At 44.4% G+C, this 13502-nt stretch overlaps 1 protein-coding gene across 2 annotated transcripts; it reads right to left on the bottom strand.

The window, feature by feature from the left end:
• Nucleotides 1–277: 277 nt before the first annotated feature.
• On the bottom strand, nt 278–6438 carry LOC127300359 (uncharacterized). 2 transcript variants are annotated; one of them, XM_051330462.2, is made up of 3 exons: nt 5099–6438; nt 1442–2718; nt 278–575 (listed from the first exon to the last, which is right to left on the bottom strand). In XM_051330462.2, the coding sequence occupies exons 1-3, from the start codon at nt 6351–6353 to the stop codon at nt 474–476; spliced, it is 2634 nt and encodes an 877-aa protein (XP_051186422.1). In that variant the 5' UTR covers nt 6354–6438; the 3' UTR covers nt 278–473. The 2 variants fall into 2 exon arrangements, with proteins under 2 accessions (XP_051186422.1, XP_051186423.1); XM_051330463.2 differs by having other exon boundaries at nt 1435–2718; nt 5099–6436.
• Nucleotides 6439–13502: the final 7064 nt, after the last annotated feature.

Here is a 13502-nt window from a genome sequence, read left to right as displayed (position 1 = left end):
ATATAATTAGAACAATGACCTATGCACAATCGGGATATAACCAATGATAAATCCATCATCAAATCGATACCATAATACAACCTTCTGGTTTCTACAACTGATTTTGGATACAAATCTATATCTCAAATGATTATAGAAAGTTAAGGTAGTCAAAAGCATGTATTATGGGTATGATGGATGCGTGTAAGGTAATCACAAATGTTCTCATTTATGTGCTTATTTCCATCGGATTTCAATTAACGAGGTAAGCAATCGCATGAAGATAATCCACATGAAATTGAAAAACAATAGATGGTCCACATGAATTAGAAACATGAAAAGGGTCATCGTTGCACAAGATTACTACATGAATAAAAGTTCTAACAACAAATCTTGTACCCTATGCAGCCTCCTAGCATACTGGTAAGTTCAGCTATTTTAAACAAGAAACAAAATGGCATATTAATTTTTTGTGTCAAAATATATCCTGAATACTAGTAGATGGTTCTTTTCTTTTTTACTTGATCATCCTGGGAGAGAATAGTAGGTTTAGCGTCAACTTCGTCCATGATCCAGTGATGCTTATCCATCTTGGCCTGAATATCGAGGAAGGAGTGCATTAAATTGGAATCACGTGCAAATTCCAAAGTAAATAGTACGGGAAAAGAAGATAAAAACTAACATGCATTCCTACTCCAAGTGAAAAATATCACACCTGGGTACAAGTTCATATACAGGCAAAATATGTTCAACCATATGGATGACATTCTAGCAGTAGGATTTATCATGCATGAGCCATATCATACAATTTTTGTTGCGGTTGTTTGACCATTTGTACGAAAATTTGGTTTTATTCTTCTAAGGACTTGAAGCTTCAAATGCATTCAATTAGTGCAGAGGCCAATGGCAGTGTCAATTTTCCAGAAACAAAAGTTCATGGAGAAGTTACATGATGCTTAGGACTAGTAGATTTGGCATCACATCAAATTTTCTCTCAAGTGAAATATCACAGAAGGTTGATGTTACCTATACTAACTGAGAGCAAACATGCTGTAAAAAAACCGAGAACAAAGATCCAAAATGATTTAAAGAGATCCATTTTCTGCGCTCCAGTTTATGGAAATGCAGCTGTGAGCAAGATTATAGTGTTGTGTAAACTTTACACATGGGTAAGCTATATATTATAATATTCAAAGAATTGGTAGGATCATAATAAACATGTAAACTTTCACCATTTTTTAAAACATTTAAACTTTACACATGAGTATTCTTTGACCATTTTTTGTAACAAGAAATTTTGAAGAATGAACACATATACAAATATAAAGGAACATGTAATATTTTAGCTTTGCAATTAATATAGAAGATAATTAGTAGTGTACTCCACAAAAAATGGTTACAAAAATGTAGATAGCAGATTAAGGAAGAACAAATGAGACTTGGCATGAAATTAACCTTGAACCTGATTGGGTAGGGGAGGACACAGTGCCATCCGGTAGGGAAGTGCAGGTCCAGAGGAGAACCTTTGGTGCGGCAGCTTCAGCACAGTTCTCTCCTCAAGGTTCACAACGTGCACCCAGTTAGAGCCGAACTTCTTGAAGAAAACAGCCCCCTCGCCAGCATCCATGATCTTGATGGTGCCACCGCTGACGTCTGCAATACAGAGCTCAAAGACACCCTGGAAGGTGCTCAGTTCCCCGACCGTCTCCCTCACCCACCGGCCTTTGGTGCTCCTGCTCCTGTCGAGGAGCCACACGTGGAGCGCAAACGACTTCCACGCCATTGCCACGATCCGGAGCTCCCCATCCTCGTTCCTCAGGACCCTCATATTGCCGCGGTACTGCTCCCGCATGCTGGCGGACAGCTTGATGCTGGTGGAGAACTCCTTTGTGTGTGTGTCGAGCATCAGGAGGTACAACTCTCTATCGTCGTCCATCACCCAGTACACGCAGCCGTTGGTGTGCGCGGGCTCGCCCACCCCGCTCAGCATCGGCATCAGGGACTTGCCACACTTGGCTTCCGGAAGAACGCTCCACTGCCCCGTGCACGAGGAGAAGATGGAGAGGCGCGGCCCGAACATGAAGTAAGTGACGAGGATCACCTCGAAGGAGAGGGTGCTTGCGCCAGCTCCGCCGTCCATGGTGACCAGAGCGGCGCCAAGGTATGCGGCTTCATCGTCAAGCCGATACCTCGGTGCGTCCCGCACGAGGAAAGAGCGGCCGGACAAGGGGTCGCAGACGACGAAGTTCCTTGGGATAGTCATGCGATCGTGGTAGATGGACGAGAAGAGGAGGAGACCGTCACGGGCGTCGGCGAGGGTCCAGCGGTCGATGTCGGGGAGATCACGAAGGGAGAACTCACTGTAGCGCGCGGCCGAGCCTCCGACGCCCCGAGGCGGCGGGAGCACCGGGAGGAAGGTGGGCTCGAGAATCTGGCCGACAAGCCGGTCGCCGATCCTCTTCGCAGTGAAACCACCATTGCAGATGAAGAAGCCGACGAGCTGAGGCGGGTTGAGGCGGCGGAACCGGCGAAGGAAATCCGGGGAGATGGAGATGCGGCGCCAACGCCGGCAGACGACGGCGGCGAGCGCGAGGCTAGCGGGGGATGGGAGCCGCAGGAGGATCTCGGCATGGTGCCGCTCGTCGAGCCTCGCCATGGCATCGGCGGTAACGGCTGGGGGCGACAACCGCCTCTGTTTGCCGCGCACGTGCTGCTCCCGCATGCTGGTGCGAACGATGGCTGCATAAATTAATAAACGAGATGGGATGAAGAATTTGTTGTGTCGGTGAAATCTTATTCAGGAAAGTAATAAACAATTAACTAGATAAGGTAAGTGAGATATGCAAGAAGATTGTTAGCTAGATATACAAAAATCTTACAACAGCCCATCCGTCTGAACTTAGGTACCAAAGTTTGTGAGTTGTATGCAGTTCACTAGCCAAAGAAAAACCAATCAACACCGTAAGCCTCTTATAATCATACATGTCACAAAGAAACTATTATGGCATGTAATTAAGACTTATTATTCCTTCTAAGCTTTAGATAGATATATTCCTACCTCCCGACATGGTAGAATCTGAATAACATACATATCTGAAAATTGACATTGATCTGCATCTACATGCTTTCAGGTGTTCGTTTGCTGATATGGTCAATTTATAGGAGATTGAGGAGCTGCAACAACATCAACTCAGTCTGTCTACATTATTCAGCGCCAGAAAATGACCTCAGCAGTCAACTAAGAAGAACGGATTCTCGGGCAAATCCTTGCCTTCAAGCTGCCTATGATGTGTTGTAGCTGCATATTTTCTTGGAAACTGCTATCCGGAAAAATAAAAGTAATAGAAGATGTCATATTTGTTAACCCATTAAAAGCATGTGCACTCAGCACTGTCCCTTTTACATTTACTAAGATTATTGTTATGTGTTTTTCCCATTGCTTTTTTAGCTAGCAAACTATCTGAAGAAAAACCTTTTATCTTTCTACTCTTCACAAAATTTGCATATTCTAAACTTTGAGCCTAGCATTCTTATATAGATTGAATGTATGCAACATTTTTGTTAGAATGGCCCTTTATATATAGTTCATGTGCACGTATCTTAGTCTATTGCCAAATCTCATACTGTCTTCCAGTTTGTCAGGTAATGATGTTCTAGCCACGACTGCATGCACACTTCAAATCTGAATGTTTGTGACTACTCTTGAATTTGAAATTAGGTATACCGTGCAGCAGACAACATGTAGTTATGTGACTTGGAAAGTTTTAGTGGGGCATATATAAATCTGGTGTTAATTTTCTTAATATTTTTGCCATTTTTTCACTAAATCTTGTACCGATCAATGACAACGTGTTATGTAGACAATTTCCTTTAGAAGTTCATATTTAAGTCTTTGAACGCATGTATGTTTGAATGTACAACCGGATGGCAAACCCACCATATGAATCGATCAAGTATTGCTTTGGGCGATTGCACTAATATACACACTGTGCATATATGTTTTACAAATATTATTTCCCCCGATCCATAATAATAAGTATCGATGCAATTCTCAAAGTGCCCCGATATGTGGGTACATTTTGGGGCACATCCCAAAATGCCCTAGTAGGTACAATCTTTTGGGGTACTTCTCTAAACTATCTCAATAGCTCGTTACCTATTGGCGCACGCGCACTTTTTAAAATTGCCCCAATAAGTGGCTACTTATCGGGGCATTTCTTCAAATTGCCTCAATACGTATATACCTATACGGGTATTTCTTCAAACTGCCCCAATAGCTGTACACCTACAGGAGCATTTCTCGAAACTGTCTCAATAGATACACACCTATAGGGGCACTTCTCTAAACTGCCTCAATAGGTGCCACCTATTGGGGCACTTCCCCAAACTGCCTCAATATATAGATAAGGTATTAGAGGTATTTTGGTCAAAGTGCCTCTAATAGAGGGTATTGAGGAGCACTTTGAAAACTGCCCCGGGCACAAGAGCCCCTAAATCCCTACCGTGAAATAGTGTTGTGTAAACTTTAAACATGGGTAAGCTATATATTATAACATTCAAAGAATTGGCATGATCATAATAAGATATGGCCAAAATAATACTTATTTACAAGAATATGTAGCAATGGAGATGTACAGAAAGAAAATTAAAATTCAATTGGCAGGGTAAATTCAACTAGTCCTCTTATTTGTCAGCTATTGATGCATTGGTATAATTGGTCAGATATACAAGGTAGAACGACAACCAGAGTCTCATTTGTTAATTTCCTGATAAAACACAAATTATGGGAGTCAGTATTGATGTCCAGAGAATCAGCATACTCCATTGTAGAGTGGCTACTGTTAGGCAATTTTTTTACAAAAAACATGAAGAATGTAGTGTCACTAAATACATGTTATTTATTTTGGACTTTTACTGGTATCAACAAGGCATGCCTTTCACCATTTTTTGAAACAAGAAATCTTGAAGAATGATTATATACGAATGTGAAGGAACACGAAATAATTTAGCTTTGCAATTAAAACAGAAGGCAAATAGTAGTGCACAAAAGAAATGGTTACATAAATGTAGATAGCAGATTAAGGAAGAAGAAGCAGTAAGTATTTGATATGAAATTAACCTTGGGCCTGCTTGGGCAAGGGAGGACACAGTTCCATCCGGTAGGGAAGTGCAGGTCCAGAGGAGAACCTTTGGTGCGGCAGCTTCAGCACATTCCTCTCCTCCAGGTTCACAACGTACACCCAGTCCAAGCCGGACACCTTGAGGAAAACAGCCCCCTCTCCGGCATCCATGATCTTGATGGTGCGATTGCAGACGTCTGCCAATAGCTCAGAGACACCCTGTAATGTGCTGACTTCCTCGGCCCTCTCCCTCACCCACCGGCCTTTGGTGCTCCTGCTCCTGTCAAGAAACCAGACGTGGAGCCCGAATGACCTCCACGCCATGGCCACGATCCGGAGCTCCCCGTCCTCGCTCCTCAGGACCCTCAGGTTGTTGCCGCTGGCGTACTCCTCCCGCATGCTGGCGAGCAGCCTGACGCTGGTGGAGAACTTCTTGGTGCGCGTGTCGAGCACCAGGAGGTACAACTCAAACTCGTTGTCCATCACCCAGTACACGCAGCCGTTGGCGTGCGTGGGCTTGCCCACCCCGCTCAGCCTCGGCATCAGGGAATTGCCACACTTGGCTTCGGGAAGAACGCTCCACTGCCCCGTGCGCGAGGAGAAGACGGAGAGGCGTGGCCCGGACATGAAGTAGGTGACGAGGAGCACCTCGAAGGAGAGGGTGCTCGCGCCATCTCCACCGTCCACGGTTACCAGAGCGGCGCCGAGGTAGGCGGCTTTATCGTCAGGCTGATATCTCGGCGCGTCCCGCACGAGGACGGAGCGGCCGGACAAGGGGTCGCAGACGACGAAGTTCCTCGGGATGGTCATGCGGTCGTCGTAGACGGAGGAGAAGAGGAGGAGACCGTCGCGGGCGTCGGCGAGGGTCCAGCGGTCGACGTCGGGGAGACCACGAAGGGAGAAGTCGCGGTAGCGCGCGGCGGAGCCTCCGACGCCCCGAGGCGGCGGGAGCGCCGGGAGGAAGGTGGGCTCGAGAATCTGGCCGACGGGTTGGTCGCCGACGCTCTTCGCCGTGAAACCACCGTTGCAGATGAAGAAGCCGACGAGCTGGGGCGGGTTGAGGCGGCGGAACCGGCGAAGGAAAGCCGGGGAGATGGAGATGCGGCGCCAGCGCCGGCAGACGACGGCGGCGCGCGCGAGGCTGGCGGGGGATGGGAGCCGCAGGAGGATCTCCGCGAGGTGCCGCTCGTCGAGCCTCGCCGTGGCATCGGCGGCAACGGCCGGCGGCGACAGCGGCCTCTTTTTGCCGCGCATCTAGGCTTTTTGGAGGGAAAAGGGAGAGGTCGTGGGCTCGTGGCGGATCTTGCGCCTATTATCTCTGCTGGTGCGGACGATGGCTACATAGATAGATAAACGAGATGGGATGGAGAATTAGGGCTTCGGTGAAATCTTAATCAGGGAAAGTAATAAAAATCTTGAACAACTAGATAAGGTAAGTGAGATATGCAACGATATTGTTAGCTAGATATATACAAAAATCTTAACAAAACTGCTGCTTTGATCGGATTTTGTACTGTAGTTTTTTTTTCTCTCTACAGTACCTTGGACGTAAGGTGTTAAGGTGAGATCCCACCAGAACTTCACTTATTCTAGTTTAAATATTAGTGTTAAAAGTTACACTAATAAGAAAAGGAAAAAAACGCTTTACAAGTGGGACTTACATGGAATCCCACTTGACACTCTACCTCGTGACATGAGTGTTTGAAAGAGGTTCAAGAATTCGTTTTTTCTTTTTTTAAAAGCTAGTTCTTTTTTGGATTTTTAACTTCATAATATAAGATGGTAGCGACTATGTAGCAAATACCTTAAAATGGGCAAACCCCTAAAAACTGTTTGACCTTTAATTTTTTTAAAGAGCTCCGAAAATTCACATCTGAGGCCCTTTTATCTAGTGTCTTGAGGCAAAACTAAGAGTGCCTTGTAAACCAGTCAAAACGTGTGGCGAGAAAAGTTTCAGCCCCAAATATCATCGAACCGATGCTGGAGTCGCTGAAATACGGCCAAAATTTGCCGGGTCACTCTATTCTAGCCCAACCACCGGCAACTTCCCATGAGCCATCCTAATTGCGACTAGTTTAAGGCAAAAAGGGAGGGCTTGGATCACATGAAAATCTTGGACTTTTCCAATTCGATGTTGTAAAAATCCCGAACTTTTCCGAAACCTAAAAAATGATTTCTCATATATGAATCTTATTCTCTAGACCATTCTGAAGCTTCTCGTGATGTCCTTGATGTCATCTAAGACTCCGAACAAACCTTTGGTATCACTATCATAAATATCCCATTTGTACCCTAGTGATGTTGAGATTTAAGTGTGACCCTACGGGTTCGAGAATTTGTGAACATGATCGAGACACCTCTCCAATCAGTAATCAATAGCGGGACCTGAATGTCCATAATGATTCAAACAATGTCAAGGATTCAAATAATCCCATATTCCATTCCCTTTGTCTATTTTACTTGCCCGAGATTCAATTGTTAGTATCATCATACCTAGTTTAATCTCGTTTTCAGCAAGTCCTCTTTACTCCTACCCTAACACAACATTAACTTGTGACTAACTCATTAGACACGTGCTTGCAAGTGATATAAAATATGTGTTATCTGAGCGGGCCCTGAGTATATCTATCTATTACGCGGATGAAAAAATATCACTCTTGATATGTCCCACCCAACATGCACTTTCTGAGATATCCAAAGACAACATTATGATCACCCAATTAGACATTGTTTGACACTTGAGTTTTAGTGGGGATTAGTCGGTATAATACTCACCCAAATTCAAATCCCCAAAATTTCTAAATGCATATTTGGTGCTAGAGCATGAGCGAGTTTAATCCCCTCTTATCCCTACCTTTCCCCAAATTTTAGTATATTTTTATCAATCTCCAATACTCTATCCCTACCTAGTGGATTGGCGATGGGGTTTTATGGGGATTGAGTGACAACAGTGGTTTCACCCAATACTCTAGAGTATTATCCCCACTAATTCCCATAACACTCTAGTGCCAAAAAGGCCTTACAAAGTGATGTTCGATTCCGTCAAAGTATTCTTCTGGTACTAGGGAGTAGTATAAACTCATGGTCTAAGGATTGGTATATCTGAGATTGGAAAGATACATGAATTAAACATTGACACAATCATATTTCTTTGCTTGGTTAGGTCTTGTCCATCATGACATTCTCCTAATGACATGACCCCGTTGTTGATTGATAACACATGTTAGGAAACATTAGCCATCATTAACCAACGAACTAGTCTTGTAGTGACCTCACCTTGAAAAGTGAGAGTCCTTGTGCAAGAGTGCTAGTCCCAGATAGAACTGTTAGCACACATAGTTTAAGATGAAATACCAAGTAGCAAAGGTCTTCATTACAACGTAAGATCCAACAGAAATGAAATTATTCGATACAAGTTGCATAGCTCTCATGATAGCACAATTTCAGAGTTTAAAGCAGCAAGGAAATCTTCAAGCATGGAGCCCTCTTCCTTCATGAAGCCACATGCATACATGTTGGGAAAAGACTCGTGAACCTAAACAATTATTCATTAGCTAGAGAAGTAACCTGCAAAATAAAACGTTACAACCTGAAGTTCAATACATTTGGAATTGTATTGGCAAGATGACACTTTAGTGGACACAAATGATCTAACACATACGTGATCATTTGGCTGGTAGAGATCATGCATATTTGCATAAAGCCAATTTTATCCTATCATTTGACAAATTATTTTCTTTCATACTAATTAAGCGGTACCGTTGATGGACATCAATGAACCTAGACACCACTGATAGACACCAGTGAGCCTTCCTATTTCATATGATCAACTTGGTTTGGGCGATCTACCTCTGTAGACTTAGACCATAGATATGGCACGAGACCTACTAGCCGATAGTCACTTGCACCAATTGTCACATTTCCTGTTCACCCATCAAATTTTACTTCAGAAGTTGGAATAAGGAGATTTTTGAACAAGATCCTTATCAGTTCACTCAAATTGTCCGTAACCGGGGACACGGCTAAGTACTTAGTTTTTAACACTATGTAGAGGTTGTACAAATTTACCCACATGTGTTCTTCTTCTTCCCTGATGCACATTTTTCTCAAATGGACATATGTCGACTAGGACAAGACTTTTCGAAGTGATCACTCATACCTTTCTCTACGAACCCGCTCCGACCTACATTCCCCTACATCATCATGTCACGTAGGACTCAGGTTCACACAACATACTCTGTCAAGGCAGAGCCCATATTAGCATGTGGTTGTACGGTGAGCTAATGAGTAAGGTTCTCTACAATCTCTTTAACCCTGGGTGACTTTCCGCAAATGTGTACTCGCACCAGGGTATCGCCATTAACAGCCCCCTAAGCATCCACCCTCTCCAAAGCTCCAGCATTCACCCAGGTAGTTCATTAAACTTAGTTGTTTTTCCTTAACCATTAACACAATATTATCATAGCATTGCTGGAAACAACTAAATTTAATGGCGACAAAGTAGTGAAGTGGGGTTGGCTAGACTACTGGGAGTGAAGAGCAAGCATAAAAACCATATACATGTATACTACAAAAAGTACTACAGTGCATAGACAAAAACTGAGACATTTGTGATTGGTGTGTCACTTGCCTGGATAAGGTGGAGCGTTGATACAATCTTCACAAGCACACACATTGCAGTCAGCACAATCACAATCTACAATCAAATAACAATGCACCATAAACATGGTGACATATATTGACATGCACAACTAGAAGACATGAATGCAATATGTATGTTAAACATGGTCACACCACTTAGTTGTTCTCTGGTTGTCTACTACATGCATGATGCCATGGATGCAAAAGGTTTTGTATTATGTTATTATCATATACTCAAACATTTCTCTGTTCAAGATCCATTTTGTAAAATATTTGATGTCTATGAGATTTAAATAAGGTTTGCATAGTTGAAAGAACATCTCTCACATTATGTTTTCTGTGTTTGATGTCAATATATGTGATACACTAATGTTTGTTTAAGTGGTACAGGGATTACATAGATATTTATTCATGTGTGTTGGATATGGTCGGTCTGTCAAAAGGAATCAGAAAAAGTTGGGCAGGCCGGATAATCCGGGCCGGATATTGTTGAAATATCCGGCCCCCAGATTTCGGCTAAGTCAAATGAGGAAAAGCAGCGCAGTATAGGGGGCGGATTTTTGCCCGGATATTGTCCCGGTATTGTACCAGGGCCGGAATATCCGGGCCGGATATTTTGGGAATATCCGACCCCCTCGAATTTGGCTAAGGACTGGAAGAAAAACAAGTCTGGCATAGGGCCGGATATTTGGCCGGATAAAGTCACAGTTTTGTCCCGAAGGCCGGATTATCCGGGGGGGGGGGGGGGGATTATCCGGCCCTTACTTAGGCCGGAATATCCGGCCCCCCGGAAGCTGCAACGGCTCAATTTTGAGGGGGGGTATAAATACCCCCCTTCTTCTACCTTGGTTGCTTGCTCAATCATTACACAAGAAATCTGCCAAGCCACCTCCATTAGAGCCACCTCAAGAAACTCAAGATTTGCAAGATCTCCTTCCTCCCCCAACCAAAGCTCTTGATCTTTGGAGATTCGAAGGAGAAGACACCGATCTACATCCTCACCGAAGCGTTCTTCATTTCCCCCTCTCTTGTTTGAGGGATCTCATGCTAGTGTTCCTATTTGGTTCCCTAGTTGATTTGTGTTGATGTATTGTTGTTGATTGTTGTGTTGTAACAGATTTGGGAGCCTCCAATTTGGTTGTGGATGTGTGCCCCAAGAACCTTGTAAAGGCCCGGTTTCCGCCTCGAGGAAATCCCTTAGTGGAAGTGGGCTAGGCCTTCGTGGCGTTGCTCACCGGAGATCTGAGTGAAGCCTTCGTGGCTGTTGGTTTGACTTTCGTAGCAACCACACTCCTCCAAACGTAGACATACCTTCTTGCAAAGGAAGGGAACTACGGGAATCATCTCCGTGTCATCGCGTGCTCCACTCTCGGTTACCTCTATCCTATTCTATCTCTATTTTTCTTAGCTATATCTTGCTTAGTTGTTAGCCTTGTCATATAGGTAAATTCGCTTCGTTGCATATCTAGAGAATTTACCTTTTGTGTCAAGCCTAAATTGAAAAAGAACTAAAAATTGGTTAGCACCTATTCACCCCCCCCCCCTCTAGGTGCGGCATACGATCCTTTCAATTGGTATCAGAGCCTCGGCTCTTATTTCGGGCTTAACCGCCTAAGAGTATGCCGGAGGATGGACCATCGGAAGGGGAGACTAGGCCGGTCACCATGGATGATATCAATTCGTTGAAGTCATACATGGATGCTCAAACGGAAAGCATGAGAAAAATGATTTCCGAGCTTTTGACCCCTCCCCGTCCCGTGGCTCCCACCATAGAGGTTAATATCACGGATGCGGTTGTAGAGGGTGATACTTCGGTATTACCCTCCGCCACCGCACCCATGAATGGTGATAACTTAAACACTATCAAACCCCCCATTGCATCTCCCAAGGGAACTAGTGGAAGTGAGAGCTACAATCGAGTAGCTCCACCTTTCCAATCACCCGATATACCGGTTCCCCATCCTCATATAAACATCCGGGGCGACCCACCTAAGTTTTCCGTTCATGATTACGACACTTGGCAATTTGAGTTTAGCTCTCATGTTCGCAGTGCCTCCAATGAACTTTGGAGAATCATCGAGGAAGGCTTCAATCCTTACAACCCCAAGAAGTTGACTAGAAGAGAAGCGGTTGATAGTCAACTCAACAACACCGCCTTGCACATGATTCAAACCGCCGTGGGGACAAAGGAGTTGACTCGTGTTCGGCATTTCACCACCGCCAAGGATGCTTGGGATGCTTTGGCCGCGAGTTGCATTGGAAGCGAGAGCACAAGAAGGAACAAGTATAATGCTCTTCGGAATAAAGTCGAAGGATTCATGAGGCTTCCGGATGAAGATCATGAAGACATGTATGGAAGACTTCTCACCGTTGCCGACGCCTTCCAGATTGTTGGTGCCTCTCACATTAATGACTCTTGGATCAAGGAGAAGTACATTGAGTGCATGATGCCGTTCGAGCCTATTGATGTCAAGACTCTTGTCGGAAGAGAATGCTATGCCTCTCTCACCTCTCAACAAGCCGTGCACGAGATGCAAGCTCTCAAGGTCCTTGAGCAAAACTCTCATGATTCCCGCAATCGTGCCATTGGGATGACAAAAGGGTCCAACCTTGCCTTGGTGGTCAACCCCGTGCAAGAAGTGATTCCTCAAGAATCTTATAGGGCATCTTGGAGCATGACCTATCCGGAAGACTTGGAACACCACTACCATGACCACATGGCATTCCATGCAAACACCTTTTGGATTGATCCTTCCAAGGCCAAGGAGGACAACATCAAGAGAAACAACTCAAGGGGTCCCTCAAGCTCGGGCCCAAGAACAAGATCTTGCTACAATTGCAATGACAAGCGCCATTTCATTGCCGAATGTCCCTATGAGAATAGGGAGACTCATGGTGGAAGGCTCATCCCCAAGGACAAGAGCAAAGACTCAAAGGGCAAATATTCAAAGCCCCTCAACAAGAAATTCTACAACAAGAACAAGAAGGGCAAGAGGCCCTCAAGGATTGTGCTAGTGGCTAATGAAGAATACTCTTCCGATGAGATTGCAAGTGCTAGTGATGATGATGAAGAGGAAAGCTCAAGAGAAGTGGCCGCCATTGTCACCACCAACATTCCCTCTTCCTCTCTCTTTGATTCACCCAATGAGAACCCTCAACGCAAGAATGCACATTGCTTCATGGCAAGGTCCACCTTGGACACATCAATTGTGCTATCAACTCAAGAAGAGTACACCTCCGGAGATGAAGATGTTGATGATGAAGAAGATGCAACCTCAAATGGATTGGTTGCCCTTGCCTCCCTCGCTACTAACTCTTCATCAACAAGCGAATCTCCCAATGAGGTCATTCATGTGGAGGAAGAAAGTTGCCTCATGGCTAAATCTTCCGAGGTATCATCTCCTAACCCCTCTATGCCTAACATTGCTAATGATCTAGGGGTTGACCCCGCTAGTCTAAAAGTGAAACAAGAGATGCTAGAGTTTGATGAGTTCATTAGTAGCCTACAAGGTAACACTAAGAAGCATGTTTCAAGTCTCATGGTTCGTATGGCTCAACTAAATGCTACTCTTGAGAAAAAGTGCCAAATAGAGAGAGAAGACTCTCTAGAAATACATGCTCTTAAAAATGCTCTTGAGGAATGTCAAGAAACTATAGCATCTCTTGAAGAGAAGCTAGAAAGTCTTGAAGAACCTCAAGATAAACTTAACAAGCTCACTAAAGCTAGAGATCTTGCTAGAGCTAAGACTAAAGTGCTTATAA

The sequence above is a fragment of the Lolium perenne genome, chromosome 5 (assembly GCF_019359855.2).
Source record: "Lolium perenne isolate Kyuss_39 chromosome 5, Kyuss_2.0, whole genome shotgun sequence".
Lineage (NCBI taxonomy): Eukaryota > Viridiplantae > Streptophyta > Magnoliopsida > Poales > Poaceae > Lolium > Lolium perenne.
This window is presented reverse-complemented; position numbering and strand designations above follow the sequence as displayed.